Below are 14,018 nucleotides of genomic sequence, written 5' to 3'. Positions count from 1 at the left end.
TGTAGAGAAGCGCGTCAGCGATCAACCCACGTCGACTGGTCTGCGCGTGAAGCTGCACGGTTGTGGACGAGCAAAGCGCACGCGCGCAAGCCTTCAAAGTGAAGGTGCATGTTAGCGCGTCGACTCTACACCGAGACGACGAAGAAGCGCGCAACATGGAGAGGAACCACGCGACCGCGCGTGACGGCTCAGGACCCGCGGCGAGGCCGCGGATGATGGCGTTCCAGTCATTGGTGAGAGGCTCGTGGATTTGTCGGAAGATCGCGACGGCGAATCCAAGATCGCCGGCCGGCGAGACGGCGCAGAGGTCGAGAAGGCGCGATCGGAGAGAGCAAAATTGGAAATGACCAGTCGTCAGGAGGTGGGCTTGGATCTGCTTGATGTGGCCGAGGGTTTTGCATCTCTGTATCAGCGTCTCGATGTAAACGTGAGCCATTCCATTTACTCTAAACTGAAACGGTGTGAAGTTGGGGTTTATACAAGCCCCGATCCGAATCATTAAAACGTTAACCATTCCATTGATGGAACACACAAACGGCATGAAGTTGGTGCTCTTTAAAGGAACATGAACCTGGGCCGGGTCCATTGGTTAATCGGGTCGGTTCTCGGGTTCCCGCTATGTTGCATTTTCTACTCTTTTTGTTCCGCCATTGATTTCAGACTTTCCGAGGCAACGAGCCGTCGCGGTGGTCCGACATCTGCGCAGCTCCTGAAATGGAGGGTCCGGCGGTCGTCACGGTTGCAGAGCTTGTCCATGTCGGTCGGGCCGTCACCGGCGCATCCTCTCTCTGCTTCTCAGCTTGTCGACCGAATTCCCACTCATCTTCTGTATCAGGAGCTCGTTATCCTCAATCGCCGGCATCTTCCGCCGATTCAGAAGTTATCTCTGAGGTTCTTCTGCCCTTTAACTATACCGCGATCCTTGTCGGGACACTAGCTCTTCCATCGGGAACCTTAGAGTGTCCGAACGGTTACTGTCTCCGATTCTCCGATGATAACTCGACCATATGTTGTGACGTCGTTGGCCTCGAAGTTCGCGCGATTGGGAAGAAAGTCTGTGTTCTCGCTTGGAATTTTCTTCCTATGGAGCACGGTGGTGGGTTTTTGGAGATCATCAAGTGGAAGCTTCTGGATACCGGTAAGTCACTAGACCGGTGTTCAGGTATAGGTTCATTTCCGTTGGATACTTGTTCGCGTTCACGACAAAAAGGTGATTCAAAGTCCCGTTATGGCGTCCATGGTGTCGTAGAATCCATCAGCCCCGTGTCCATTGTTCCTTGTTCCAGTCGTGGTAGTGCTAAGTCGGAGGATTCCAGTTGTCCTGTAAACCTTCGCGGATTTTTAGTCAGTATCATGGCTTGTGAGTGTGAGCTATGCAGTGCGAAACCAATGTTGAAATCGGTGGATAATGGTCACTCTTTTGCTAAACCCGTCTTTATTTACTTCTGTGGTTCCATGGCTGCCCGTTGGCACCCTGTGATAACAAAGCTCGTTGGCAGTGTTGTTGCTTTATCGGGCATGAAGAAGAAGTTGGTTTATGTAAGTAAAAGTGATTCTCTGTTGGTGTTTGTTACAACTGAGAAATCTGTTCTTCATTTACCCCCTTTCTTAGAGAAAGGGCATGGATCTAAAACTGTTTTCAAGAAGAGAAGCAAGTGCAGATCCTACCTCGGAATTGTAAAAGGTGTCTTCATGGGAGGGAAACTTGTTGAACTGGATGAAGATGTTTGGCTTTTACTAACAGACCGGACACATCACCGGCCCCACAGTGTTCGAGCTGGTTCTCTTGTAAGAAATTTGCTCTTGGTTCGTTTTAGCAATGTGATGCATTCCTTTGTTTGGGCATAGGAATCTGATTACTTTCTTTCTGGACGTTAGTCTTTAGGTCTTTGAACTTTTTGTTTTGCTGCAGATTCATGTTAGAAATGTGCATATTGTAAATACCAAATTTCCCTGCGGAAAATTGCTTATACTTGGGGCGTGCTTCAGGACCAGTATCACAGTTGAGGATTTTTCTCCTTTTGCGACGTGGTAGGGCTTGCTATAAAACTTTTGAATCCTGGATGCTGTTACTTATACCTGGCAGCTCATTCGATGTGTGCTGCAGTTGTCTTATAGAGTCTCATAGGCAGAGTTCTCTGAGACAGTTCATCGATTCATTGTCATTTCCTGCAAGATTTTGGTAGGTTTCACTCTGACCATTTTGCCAATAATTTTTTTAATCGATTTCAAGTTGTTTGATACAGTTTCAATACTATTGTTTGCAGGGCATTACTCGTCATGTCATGCTTCCAGAAATTATCTGAAAAGGAAATCTTTGGGTCGTATCAGGTAATTCACATATTGCTTCCATCGCAGAACTTCACGGTTCTTTGTTTTTCTCCTAGCCTTTTCATTTTCTCCTTTGTTGTAGCTCTATGATCTTCATCATTTTTGCGAGGTGTCATCAGACGGATGAGGTGATGAAGATATATGTAGAGTCACATATACCGTCGTCTATGTTTCAACCTAGGGTAAGTTGGTAAACTCAAAGTTCGACGAATATATAACTTTATACTCTTACTGGGGCTGCGTCCATGTTAATGAGGGTTTTTTTCTCTTCTAAATTCACAGCCTGGGCTTTTTCCAGAATTCTGCATGCGTGAATCATGTGGCCCGATCTGTGAGCCTCATGATTGCAGCCTGAAATTGGTGAGTTTAGGGGTCTCATAGATTGTGGTTAGATTAGCATCAGTTATCATCTGTTTGGCTGGCATGTTAAACAGTTTTGTGATTCCTGTTAGATCTTATGTTAAGTAGGTGATGCCAGTCTCAAGTTTCATCCAACACTACAATGCGATGCTGAATGAATGTCTTGTACGTTTGAAGAAAGATGGCAGTGTGTTTGGTACTAATAATTGCTTTAGCCATCCATCATCTGTGGAGAAGAGATATGGTCTTTCAACCATAAAGATTCTTAGAAGTGAAGATATCGGTGTCATCTTGCTTGGACGATTAAAGGTAATTTTCTTTCTGTTTTTGGTTTCCGAACTACAACTGTTTCTACTTTTATCTTTTTCCTTGTGTATGGCTTTGTGGTGTCTAGAAGCTTGCAGCTTACATGAATATTTACATATATGTTTCCTCGTTGTTGTTGTTTGTCATCAGAGTATTTAGATGTCTCCTTGATGATAGGTTTTATGTGTTATATGGATGAATGTTTTACCCAGAGTGCAGAAAATGCTCTGTAACCGTACTGTGTAATTAGATTTCTCATTTTCTACCCATTGTACGCTAGAAAGATAATTGCTTCTGTAGATTGGCTGAGATGTTATTCATCTTAATAGATTTCATCTTCTTCCGGAAGACTACAATTGCATGACGGAATTGCCTACATTGATGTTCTGGTGCCAGACCTTCCGAGTAATTTGAGTGCCAGCAAAATATATGAGGTAAGAAATTGTGTATCTCAAATTGCATTTTGTTCTTCCACCTGGCATATTTGGGATGGTATCAATCTCCCGACTCTCCTGTTGGCCATAATATATTAGATTTTATTCTATCTTGATTGTCTCAGGTTGCTGATTACTGCCTCATTATTGAGGGCTCGCCTGAAATTATGCTTCACCTGCCGTCTCTTTGCAAGCCCTTTTCCTGCAGAAGTGTGGCTAGTCACACTCCGTCAATTGTGGAAAGCACCTTGCCAGTGTGTCTTTCCCTGTGCTTCAGTTCTGCAGGTTGCAGAAATGTTCTCTTGGATCCTTCGTTAGGCTGGAGAAATCATCTCAATGAGCTCGATGGTGGATCCTTTCATATATTTAGGGTGACCCACAAATTTCCAGTACTGCAAAACGTATGGTTTTATTGCTTAAAGATATCCCTAATGTCATTCTTATTTAACACTCCTGCCAAGAGAGAGAAAACATTTTACATATTTTTTAATCGGGTGTCGATCTTGTATTAGGTTGGTACAGTGATGCCAAAGAGTTCTTCTGTTTTCATAGAGGCTATAATTTTCCCATGGGATCTCGTTTGCTCTGCGGTTAATGGAGACATGGCTCCAGTGCAACATCATGAAGGCATAACTTCCCCAGAAAAACATCCAAGAAAGAGATGTAAAACTGGAGATACATCACAGAGGGAACTAAGATCGTCAGTTCCAAGTATTGCCCATGAAATTTCCTGTCAGGTGACCATCAGAACTTCTAGTAATCACAGTTTAGTCACATCAGGAGTTCTGTGTAATGCTAAGAACAACAGAAGCAGTAACAAACAGAGTGTTAAAAGGGTCCTGCTGGAATTCATTTCTGAATGGGAAAAGTATTATGTAAGTTTTCATCTCTTACCATTTGATTCCTGTGAGGGCATAGCAATAATTATATGAGCTGAATAATACTTCTACATTCTCATCACAGGGGTTGCAGATTGGTCGGTGCTACTTGATGAAGCATAGCACAGAAGATTCTTTTTGTTTTGGTCAATCTGCCATATTTAACAATGACAAAATTATTTTTAGACCGAAAACACATATCTGGAGCCTGGACTTTATCTTTGATGAAGTTCACACACATGGCAGATCGACAGATGATTCCCCATTAACCAATGGACAAGATAGAAGTTCGCCAACTCAACCAATGGAGCCGCAATCGAATTTTTCGATCCTGCAACCTTGTTCAGATGTTTCACTTCGTCTCTCTAAAGATGCAAGGGGACTCTTTTCTGTATATCTCAAAGACTTGGAAGACCTTAATAGGCCAGTACCAATGGAGAAAGAAGTTTTTGCTCGGGGAACAATGACCACACATGGGTGGACTTCTATGACTTCTCCCTCAAGCAGTGTGTTTCCTGAAGGAAATTTAGCATCATTTAGCGGTGATGTAGTAGCAATCAATACGGATGAGACTTCTGTCACTGGCATTTCAACTGAGTATTGCATTCATCTTCTAGTCAATCAACAAAACGTGAGTACACATTATATTCTTCTTTTCTCCACCTAACCTGAGTGATGAACTGTATCTTGTAGCTCTTACCTAACTTCCTCTGTTTGCTTAGCAGGTAAAGGTTTTTGGTTCACTGAGCAAGCATTCGTACCTCACTGCATTTGGTCCTGGTGTTAATGCATCATTCTACAGGATTCTTGGACTGAGGTACCTCACTGCATTTCAACTGAGTATTGTTTGGAAGCAGCTATTGCTCACTTCGGTTTTTCTAAAGCAGTGAAACACCCTCAAAGCTTACATTATTGTTTCTCTAGGGAGAAACAGCAGTTTCTGCTGCTACCAGCATCTTTCATCAAAGTAAACTCGCTAAAAGCAACTGACCAACCGGTCACAAAGGATCCGACTGGTGTAGTTTCTTCATGTTTGCCCAGCGATGTGTCCCTCAAAGGCGCTTTAATTTGTGATTTACTAGCAGGAGACAAGGATAATCAGGCAGTAAACTTGAGCTGCAAGGCATGTTTTGGTGAATTATAACAAAATCGGTTTTATTCCTCCTCTCGATGACTTGTTTCAGAGGCCTTACTTTCAGACTTATGCTTCACTGTTTATTGATGCAACAGGTTATCTTGGTTCATCTTTTGATCCTCCAAAGGAGTTTAAATAGTGAGAACCAATCTGGACAAATTATCGACATTCCACTTGCCGGATTTGTGATAGGTAAGTCACCTCGTTTCTTGTAGGGAAGACTAGCAGGGCATATAATACGGATTCGTTCAACTATAGGAAGATCAGCCGAAAAATTACTGTGCAGAGTTAAGTGCGGAAAATTGCATCTGATTTATACACAATTCGATCAAGTGGCACTGTCTTATATTTTATTTTTTATTTGCTTTCATTGTTTGTTTCTTCTTCTTTCTGTTTTCCTCTATCTGATTGCGTCGGATATATAATGAATCTACTCTTGGTATGTCCTAGAATACCCATTTCTCACAATTTGTTTGATATATATATATATTGCTCACTCTTTCTCCTTTCTTGGCTTCTGCTTTTACTGGTTCAGACGATGGATCATCCACTTGTTTATGCTGGGCAAGCGGGAAAAGGGCGTACACACTTCTAAGGCTGCATGAAGAGATCCCTCAGAAAGCCATTTACAGTGAAACATGGAACAGAAGGGACAGTGGCCGGAGAAACCTGTCGTACCATCTCGAAGGAATTCTTCGGAAGCACAACAAACTTGTGGTGAAGAGCAAGGGATTACAGGTTGATACACTTTTTCAAGATGTCACAATCTCCGTTGGCTCAAATCAGCCTCTCACCGACTCAGATGATAAGTTCATCAAGCACCTCTTGCTAAACGGCATCAGTGGCCCCAACATTTGGGTAAAAACTTTTCGACCCCTTTTCCTTCTCCATCATTTTGCATTCAAAATTGTTCTTGCCAATGAAATTGGTCCTAGTTGTTGGAATATGGGCCCGAATGGACCTGGGTATCCGAACGGGTATTCATCCCTTGGGTACCTGAAATTTGGGTACTCTGGTCGAGGCCGAGCACGAGGTTAGTTGGGTTCATGACGTCGGAGAACCCGGGCCACGGGTTTTTCAGAGCTCTTACACATTACATTCGCTTCTCGTTAGCAGACTGTTAAGGCGAGGCCTATGGACGGGGAAGCGATAAGGAGGGTGGAGAGGGAACAGTGCGTGGGCATGAAAACGACAAAGCTTCCGTTGCCGAATGTTTGGGGAACTGAAGTGTCGAGATTGGATCCCTTGGCCCGAGCCAATACTTTGCTTCATGGTTTGCTTAACAGGTGAGATAGTATAGTAGTACATATTATCACCGCCATTCACGTGATTGCGTTCGAGTTCGCGTTCGCGTTTGTCTATCAATGATTCCACCAAACTCGAGTCTGTATAACAGCGTTTGTAATTGTAATTGCGTTCTGGTCCATGATTGCGTCTCTTTACCCTTTTGTTAACAAAAAATGCTTTCCCTTTTTATCTTTGGTGTATCGTTGATGATTGTGTGTAAAAATTATTACAACTCCAATTTTTGTTTAGTTAATTAAATCCCATTTTTCTCAATTATATAAATTCTAATTTCTATAAAATTTCAAATTTCAAATTTCTTTAACTGTGTTAATGCGATGAACCAAGCAATTTAATTCATTCTAAAATCAACATGAGATTTATTGTCTTCCCTAAAGGATTCGGTTGGTTGCTATATACATTACATATAATGTAAAATAATGAAAAAAGAGGGCTGCTTTTGTCATAGTGCCCTATCCCACATCGGACAAGAACAGAAGCGTGCGGAGCAAATAGTTCATACAAAACGAGGCTTTGGAGCAGTGGATGTTTCTCACGGAAGCCGTGCGGTGAGCACAGAGCGAACTATTCTTTCGCCTTTTACTAAAGGATACCGTGTGCTCGCCATCTGAATCGGCGTGCCCCTATTTTTGGAGGGATTTGCGGTCTCGATTGCAGCCCCATCAACTCAAGTGTTGTCAAAATTTCAAATTATTACATTAAAAAAAAAACAGGTAGAATAAAACACTTTATAAAAGGGGCATTTATATATTGGAAGAATCCAACTCTACTTTTGAAAATAATTGACAACATACCATACAACAGCAAACAGGGGATTTAGCAAAAAAAACTTGTGTGACTTCAGTCAGCCAGTCGCTGAAATCCCCACAGTGGCTCCATCTGGATGTGCCTGTCGTTGTTTAGACTCCAACTTTGCCCTTCGTTCTTCGTAGGAAGCTGTCGGAAATTTGAAACAGGAAACCTGTGAGACTGATGTACGAACCCCGAATTCGTATCTGCTGCGACATAGAAGACTTACGTTCGGTTGGTCGAGATAATATCGGAACGTGTGCTACCGCCCCTTTCTTCTTTCTGTCCATGGCATTACAAGAGCTCTGATCTATGTAACAGAGAAAAACGAAACCAAAAACCGGAAAACATCATTAGAAATGAAAATTTCTTTCTGCAAGTCATCTAACTTTGGTAGATAATGGGGCAAAGGGTATGATAAGGAGCAGTTTATATACCGTTGTTTGAAGGCAACCATAACTGGATAGCCTCATGGAAGATCGCTGACTGTAGTCGGTATGATAAAGATTCACACTTCAAGTGTGAGCGCAGCGCGAATGCGGCATCTATGTATAGGCACAGCCCGAGAAATTTTGTGAAAGAGGAAGAAGGAGAAAATGGTTCGTCAACTTTGAAAACAATACGAGAAAACCCCAAGTACCTGAAGAACAAATGAAGTTGAGATGTTGAAATTCGCATGACCGGAGGACTAACGGGATTTCAGGAGCCATCTTGTATTGGGGCTTTCGCGGTGTCCTCTCGATATCCAACAATGAATCTATTACCTGCGTGTTTGATCAAGTAAATGTTCAGATGTAATAACAGAAAACAGAGTTCAAGGAGCAGGATAGATCCATATACAGGTCATGAAAGTGGATTGAATTCTAAATGTGATCATCAAAGAATCCTAAGGTTTTAGTATAAATTGTCTTAAAATCGGTCTGGCTGTGTTTATTTACGCCACCATTTGCATTAAACAAGTGCGGAAGCCACAGAATGGAGATGTCAAAAATCACTAAGGCCTGAAAAATTAGAAATCTTTTCGAAATTAGGTAAAAAGAAATGTTTCGATGGAACTGGAGCCAAAGTGGAAAGCTCGCAACTAGAAGAAGCAAAAGCTCATAGACAAAGGCTACAGCCATAAACTCACACACTAAATCTACAGCTAACATATTACCCAATCTATTTTTAATGAAGAATTGGTTGGGAAAAAACGGAAATGGAAAGAAAAAACCATGAAGGCGCCTGAGCACTTACATCAAGGGATTCAGCACCCTGGCCGATCATGAATAGCACAGCAACCATACAGCGGATTTGGTGCCACAGAAATGCACTACCTCTGATTGTAAACGCACATAGCTGATCATCACCCTCAGAACTGTAACCATAGAAATGAAGGAAAACACGCACAGGTTTTCACACCAGCCAAGAGAACAGAAGTGCAAAGTGCAAACTTAGCTTTGAATGGTTACGACACATTTAGCATCTATGTCACTCAGGTTCAAACTTGAAACCCCCCAATTCACCACCCTACAAACAATTATCTCTTCTTTGGAAATTAGGGCAAAATTCATTTGAGACAACCATATTTTGGCTAAGGCAATAGTATTCTAGGTTAATACTTTGAGGCATTATATCTCCAACATAGACTAGGAGTCTAGGAGAAAGAGAAATTTGTCCAAAGGTGATTTTACCCAATCCGACCTATTGTGACAAGAAGAAACTTCAAAGAATGTAACACGTCGTTTGTAGTTATGCACATTTGCCGCATCCATCTTGCAAAAGTTCCTGAAGTCATGCTCCCCGATGAACTTTTTACCAGCAATATCCATGGCCTGGCAGGGAAAAGCAAATGAAAATAAGCACCTTTGTTGTCCTAAGCACTCAGACTTTATACACACAGAGAATAGATCACCGCACCGAGAGATCCAAACTTTCTCTCCAAAAGAAATATTTGTACTCTCTAGCCAAACAACTGAACCTGGCCAAAAGGGAAAACCCAAAATATTGAGTGCGGCCTCCAATGAATTTCAATAGATGATTTGGAGTTGAAAGCCAAGGATGTGATCAAAATAAATCCAAGGTAATGAGACAGACCTTGCATGAAAATCTAGTGGAGCAGGACACCATCCCATAACCCGGATGTCATCTGGAAGAGCACGATTCAACACTCTTACATAATCTATTTCTCCCTCTAAACAAGAGAAAGAATGAGTCTATAGGGAAGCTGTGATATATGATGGGAAACAAAAATAGTATGCACAATGTCAGTCTGCAGCTATAGTTAGTCTCACCAATTTGCTCATCCGAGTGGGAAACAATGTTTTCAAAAGGTGGCTTGAGTTTTGATCGAATAAACAGAGCAATCACCTGAATCGACCAATGAATACGTGTATGAGAGAGCATCTCACAGACCAACAATAGCAGGGACACCGCATGAATTCGGTTTTTGAAAAATATAATATTAGATGATTCATTATGATTTCATGGACACAACCGAGAGAAATTATATCATATCCGCTATCGGTGCCAATGCAAAAGTTGAATTCCCGAACAACCCACCTGTCCTGTGGATGAAACACCCTTATCTGTCCTGCCACACCTTGAGTAACAAGATTCCTTCTTATCGCCAACCAAAAGTCTTGTCTTCTCGAGTGCCTTAAAAATTTCTGACTGCAGGAAATTACTCATTGTGTAAGCAAATCACCGAGTAAGTACTAGTTGATCTTTCTCTACCGACCAATAAAATGAAGAGAACATATAAAAAACCACCTCAACAGTTGGTTCCATCTGTGCTTCGGATGCAAAACCATAAAACCTGTAAGAATGAAAGATTCACTTGTCCATACGAATGGTAACTAAGTTTTTTGGAGAGAACACGAAAGAAATCACCCATATGACACACCTCTTACCAAAATACATGACCTTTAGAGCCACATATCTCTTCGCAATAAGATTGCTCGGAATTTTATTAACATCTCCTGTTCTAACTTTCTTGCTTCTCACAACTAAGCTACCAGCATCTGAAACTAAACCCTCATGCATCACTTCCATCTATGACACAAACATGAACACATACAGATTCTTAGTGATACTGAATGAATCATTTGATGTGACACAAAGGCTAATACAAGTGAAATGCCCACCTGCTGACACTTACAGCTTGAAACCCGGGACAACAAACTGCCATTTTCGATCTCTAATTCCTGATAAGACATTGAATAGACGACAACAGATACACTAATTTGTCAGAATTCACCATTAAGCAGGTGGAATCGCCACTTTCATGGGCTAAGTAACCGAAAATTATATCTCCATGACAAGCAGATCAAGTTACATTCTCAATCGAGAAATCTCCTGTTTCTGCTTCCATTCAAAACACTGTATACCCTTAGCGTTTCATCATCAAACGCTTAACTTCATGATGGATTCAGACATGAACAGAGAGACAAGAGAGAGCAGAATACACGAAGCAGCGAAAGTAAACGGAGAATCGAAAATTTAACCTTTATTCGGTTCCTCAGAAACTCTAATTCGGATCTTAAAGCGTCTGCTGAATCTTGTCCATGGTCGGGATCGGATTCTCCGGCGGACATGGTAATTTTCCGGTGACGGGAGGATGACGAATTATTCCGACGGCGACCGATCGTCCAAAGCTCCGAGACTGATTCCAAGGGTTTATTGAGAGCACCAAAACGACGTCGCTGAGATCTAAATGTTATGATTTACAGCTAATTCCTCATATTATATGACATGGATAGTAACATACAACTATTTATTTCATATATATACATATATTATTAAAAAAAAATCGTAATTTTTTTTCTAAATAATAAAATCATAATTTTATGAAGTAGATATAAAATATATTAAATTATATGTAAGAAACATGCTCATGGGGAAAAAAATATATTAGATCAGCTCTTCCCCAACAACTGAATTCACGAAAGGAAGACCGATAATTCTTTTCTTTTCCTTCGGATTCTTTTCGAATCGCAAACTAGTGTTTGGATTCCAAGAAATTTTTTTCGTTGCACAGTGATATACTGAAATCAGCGCACTGATCATCGGGATCTGGACAATATCTTCGTTCGATTGCCATGGCGATGAGAAGGCGTACTTTGCTCAAGGTCATTGTCCTCGGCGACAGTGGGTATGGTTTCGCTATGATTTCCATCTCGCCATTTTCTCTCTTAGATGGAAGATTTTTGTACTATGTTCTTGTGGGTGTATTTGTGTGTTTTCTCGTTATATGACGCATTGATGATCGATTGATCCATGATTGTCGCTTTCAGGGTTGGTAAGACTTCCTTGATGAATCGGTATCCTTCGACTAAACGTTTTATTATTCTGTAAGATTGGGAATCATTTGAGATTGTTGAAACAGTTTCAGAATCTGCGAATACTTGATGGGCATGTCGTCCGGGTTAATCGGCTGCAGATTTGTTCTTTTTCGGTTGATGCGTTCGTGATACATTATGTACTCTGATGGTGTTTCTGCTTGAGCTGGATAACAGTGTTGTTCTTGTACTTTGATTCTGTGAATCTATTTCTTTGGAAGGATTTCTCTTGGTACTGTTTTTGGGGCCTTAACGAGTAAATTTAGATATGTGCATAACAAGTTCAGTCAGCAGTACAAAGCAACTATTGGGGCTGATTTCGTCACGAAGGAACTCCAGATCGAGGATAAGCTTGTTACTTTGCAGGTGGGGTTTCTAGTTAGGTTTTGTTATATAAGTTTCTTCATCGAAACCCATGATGGTGCCCTTGAAGAATCTTGTTGTGGGGACTTGTCTGTTTGGTTTGTAGATATGGGATACTGCAGGGCAAGAAAGATTTCAGAGTCTGGGGGCTGCCTTTTATAGAGGAGCGGATTGCTGTGCGCTGGTTTACGATGTCAATGTAATGAGGTCCTTTGACACGCTAGACAATTGGCACGAGGAGTTTCTTAAGCAGGTTTTCTGAATGCCTCTTTTATGGCCCATTTTCTATAATGTCGTGGTTATGTTGATGATTTTGTCCCTCTAGTGCTAGCAAGTCATATATCTGTTTGCGTATAGAATTCCCCAAGGTTGTAAAATTGAGGTCCGATCTGGTTTCCTTGTTTGATCCCTGATAAGTTTATGGAAGTAGAAGTGTGCTAGGCTGGTAGCTCTGTTTTTATAGGTTTCTTTAGATTGTACGACCATCTAAGGTCATAATCCATGGAGTTAAATCATCGTAAGTTAACATAATTTCATCTGCTTCCTCAAACTGATTGGGAAACTCTATGGATTATGTAGTCTTCATATATGTTGAAGTTTCTCAACTCCTTTAAGATCTCACACTGTGGAATATTGTTGGTAGTTTATTCCCATTATTGATCCCATACAGTGACTGGCATATATGAGGGCTCGTTATGTTATGAACGGCCATTTCCTTCACCGGGCTCTTCACTTATTCGTCAAAACATTCTGCTGTGTCTGCTCTATTTTTACGACCATTTTAATGATCTATAAGTACATGCCATGCGTATGTAGCTTGATATGTTGGGCCTGTAATATCTGGCCTTAACAGTTTTAAGATATGCTGACTTCTAATGTTGTCGTGTTTCCATGGAATCATCTCCTTGTGCCCTAGGCAAATCCCTCAGATCCAAAGTCATTTCCATTTATACTGCTTGGAAACAAGGTTGATATAGATGGCGGGAGCAGCCGAGTGGTAAGAAGAAAGACAAGAAATGGTCCGTTTTCCTAAAATTTCCAATACATTCCATCTGTCTAATCAAAATTTCTGTCCAACAACAGGTCTCTGATAAGAAAGCATTGGACTGGTGTGCGTCAAAGGGTAACATTCCCTATTTCGAGACCTCGGCAAAAGAAGACTACAATGTCGATGAAGCATTCTTCACCATCGCCAAAAAAGCCCTGGCAAACGACCATGAACAGGATATGTAAGATTTTTCTTTACCCTACAATGACTCGATTGATCTATGGTCGGATTGTCTAGTTCTGGAATCCGAGAGTTTTGAGAGCATAGAATCACGGGTTTCTTTCCATTCCTTTCTAAAAAACGTTTCTGATCCAAATCTTTTGGGGAAATGATAGATATTTCCAAGGCATACCAGAGGCTGTTCCTGAAACCGAGCCCAGAGGAGGTGGTTGCGCTTGCTGAATGGGAAAGAGAACACCGGGCCAGTTACATTCATTGTGACACATTAGCCATCATTCTTTTAAGGTTTGTGCATTCGGTTCGCTGAAGGATAGTTTTAGAAGCTATTTTTCGCTTGATCGGTCCATGGCATCGTATTCGTTGGTTGGGTTGGGTTAATACGATCAAGGGGCAATGCGGTTCAATGGTCCAGTTTCTGTTCTTTCCCTGCCAGTGCCATGAGATAATGTTCTACTCTTTTGATCATTCTTCTTCTATCTATGACCCATACTCAAACATTTAGTATTAATTTTATGTGGGTATTCCCCAAAAACCAACATGTGCTTTATTTTCTTCACCTTACTATTTGTG

At 41.4% G+C, this 14,018-nt stretch overlaps 4 protein-coding genes across 11 annotated transcripts in view; 2 read left to right on the top strand and 2 right to left on the bottom strand.

Annotated features, from left to right (window-relative positions):
* LOC104816147 (pentatricopeptide repeat-containing protein At1g34160) overlaps window positions 1-534 on the bottom strand; it is a 2,309-nt gene extending 1,775 nt beyond the window's left edge. The window contains exon 1 of the mRNA XM_010544829.2: window positions 1-534. Coding sequence (XP_010543131.2) covers window positions 1-514 — 514 coding nt within the window. The 5' untranslated portion in view covers window positions 515-534.
* Window positions 535-640: 106 nt separating this feature from the next.
* On the top strand, window positions 641-6,989 carry LOC104816122 (CST complex subunit CTC1). 5 transcript variants are annotated; one of them, XM_010544797.2, is made up of 16 exons: window positions 652-1,788; window positions 1,913-2,031; window positions 2,108-2,182; window positions 2,268-2,331; window positions 2,451-2,513; window positions 2,614-2,691; window positions 2,800-3,000; window positions 3,327-3,431; window positions 3,557-3,832; window positions 3,944-4,306; window positions 4,395-4,940; window positions 5,035-5,126; window positions 5,234-5,432; window positions 5,540-5,636; window positions 5,980-6,302; window positions 6,561-6,989. In XM_010544797.2, the coding sequence occupies exons 1-16, from the start codon at window positions 715-717 to the stop codon at window positions 6,732-6,734; spliced, it is 3,849 nt and encodes a 1,282-aa protein (XP_010543099.1). In that variant the 5' UTR covers window positions 652-714; the 3' UTR covers window positions 6,735-6,989. The 5 variants fall into 5 exon arrangements, with proteins under 5 accessions (XP_010543106.1, XP_010543109.1, XP_010543102.1 ...); XM_010544795.2 differs by having other exon boundaries at window positions 5,032-5,126; XM_010544800.2 differs by lacking the exons at window positions 4,395-4,940; window positions 5,035-5,126; window positions 5,234-5,432; ... (1 more) ...; window positions 5,980-6,302; window positions 6,561-6,989 and having other exon boundaries at window positions 647-1,788; window positions 3,954-4,041.
* Window positions 6,990-7,468: 479 nt separating this feature from the next.
* LOC104816107 (tRNA pseudouridine(38/39) synthase) lies at window positions 7,469-11,249 on the bottom strand. Of its 4 annotated transcripts, none has more exons than XM_010544774.1 (14): window positions 11,024-11,249; window positions 10,664-10,723; window positions 10,423-10,571; window positions 10,290-10,335; window positions 10,080-10,190; window positions 9,812-9,887; window positions 9,615-9,711; window positions 9,438-9,498; window positions 9,222-9,352; window positions 8,775-8,895; window positions 8,179-8,302; window positions 7,976-8,083; window positions 7,768-7,848; window positions 7,469-7,685 (listed from the first exon to the last, which is right to left on the bottom strand). In XM_010544774.1, the coding sequence occupies exons 1-14, from the start codon at window positions 11,111-11,113 to the stop codon at window positions 7,594-7,596; spliced, it is 1,347 nt and encodes a 448-aa protein (XP_010543076.1). In that variant the 5' UTR covers window positions 11,114-11,249; the 3' UTR covers window positions 7,469-7,593. The 4 variants fall into 4 exon arrangements, with proteins under 4 accessions (XP_010543076.1, XP_010543077.1, XP_010543084.1 ...); XM_010544775.1 differs by having other exon boundaries at window positions 9,615-9,666; XM_010544782.1 differs by having other exon boundaries at window positions 10,678-10,723; window positions 11,024-11,115.
* Window positions 11,250-11,415: 166 nt separating this feature from the next.
* On the top strand, window positions 11,416-14,004 carry LOC104816098 (ras-related protein RABG3a). The gene is made up of 7 exons (XM_010544769.1): window positions 11,416-11,670; window positions 11,813-11,839; window positions 12,124-12,223; window positions 12,327-12,473; window positions 13,137-13,217; window positions 13,304-13,449; window positions 13,604-14,004. Exons 1-7 carry the CDS (start codon window positions 11,618-11,620, stop codon window positions 13,668-13,670), a joined length of 621 nt encoding a protein of 206 aa, XP_010543071.1. The 5' UTR covers window positions 11,416-11,617; the 3' UTR covers window positions 13,671-14,004.
* The last annotated feature ends 14 nt before the right edge of the window (window positions 14,005-14,018 follow it).

This window comes from Tarenaya hassleriana, unplaced genomic scaffold (assembly GCF_000463585.1).
Source record: "Tarenaya hassleriana unplaced genomic scaffold, ASM46358v1 Cleome1, whole genome shotgun sequence".
Lineage (NCBI taxonomy): Eukaryota > Viridiplantae > Streptophyta > Magnoliopsida > Brassicales > Cleomaceae > Tarenaya > Tarenaya hassleriana.
Note: the sequence above shows the minus strand (reverse complement) of the source record. Positions and strands in the feature narration are given on the sequence as shown.

Bases quoted from the DNA above. Each gene is read 5' to 3' on its own strand.
- LOC104816098 (XM_010544769.1), top strand. From the start codon at position 11,618: ATGGCGATGAGAAGGCGTACTTTGCTCAAGGTCATTGTCCTCGGCGAC. The intron at 12,224-12,326 runs GTGGGGTTTCTA...TTTGGTTTGTAG, and splicing joins ATAAGCTTGTTACTTTGCAG to ATATGGGATACTGCAGGGCA. The intron at 13,218-13,303 runs GTAAGAAGAAAG...GTCCAACAACAG, and splicing joins ATGGCGGGAGCAGCCGAGTG to GTCTCTGATAAGAAAGCATT.
- LOC104816107 (XM_010544774.1), bottom strand. From the start codon at position 11,113: ATGTCCGCCGGAGAATCCGATCCCGACCATGGACAAGATTCAGCAGAC. The intron at 8,303-8,774 runs GTAAGTGCTCAG...TCAAACACGCAG, and splicing joins AGGGTGCTGAATCCCTTGAT to GTAATAGATTCATTGTTGGA. The intron at 7,849-7,975 runs GTATATAAACTG...TCTGTTACATAG, and splicing joins ATGGTTGCCTTCAAACAACG to ATCAGAGCTCTTGTAATGCC.
- LOC104816122 (XM_010544795.2), top strand. From the start codon at position 715: ATGGAGGGTCCGGCGGTCGTCACGGTTGCAGAGCTTGTCCATGTCGGT. The intron at 1,789-1,912 runs GTAAGAAATTTG...GTTTTGCTGCAG, and splicing joins GTGTTCGAGCTGGTTCTCTT to ATTCATGTTAGAAATGTGCA. The intron at 2,032-2,107 runs GTAGGGCTTGCT...TGTGTGCTGCAG, and splicing joins TTTTCTCCTTTTGCGACGTG to TTGTCTTATAGAGTCTCATA.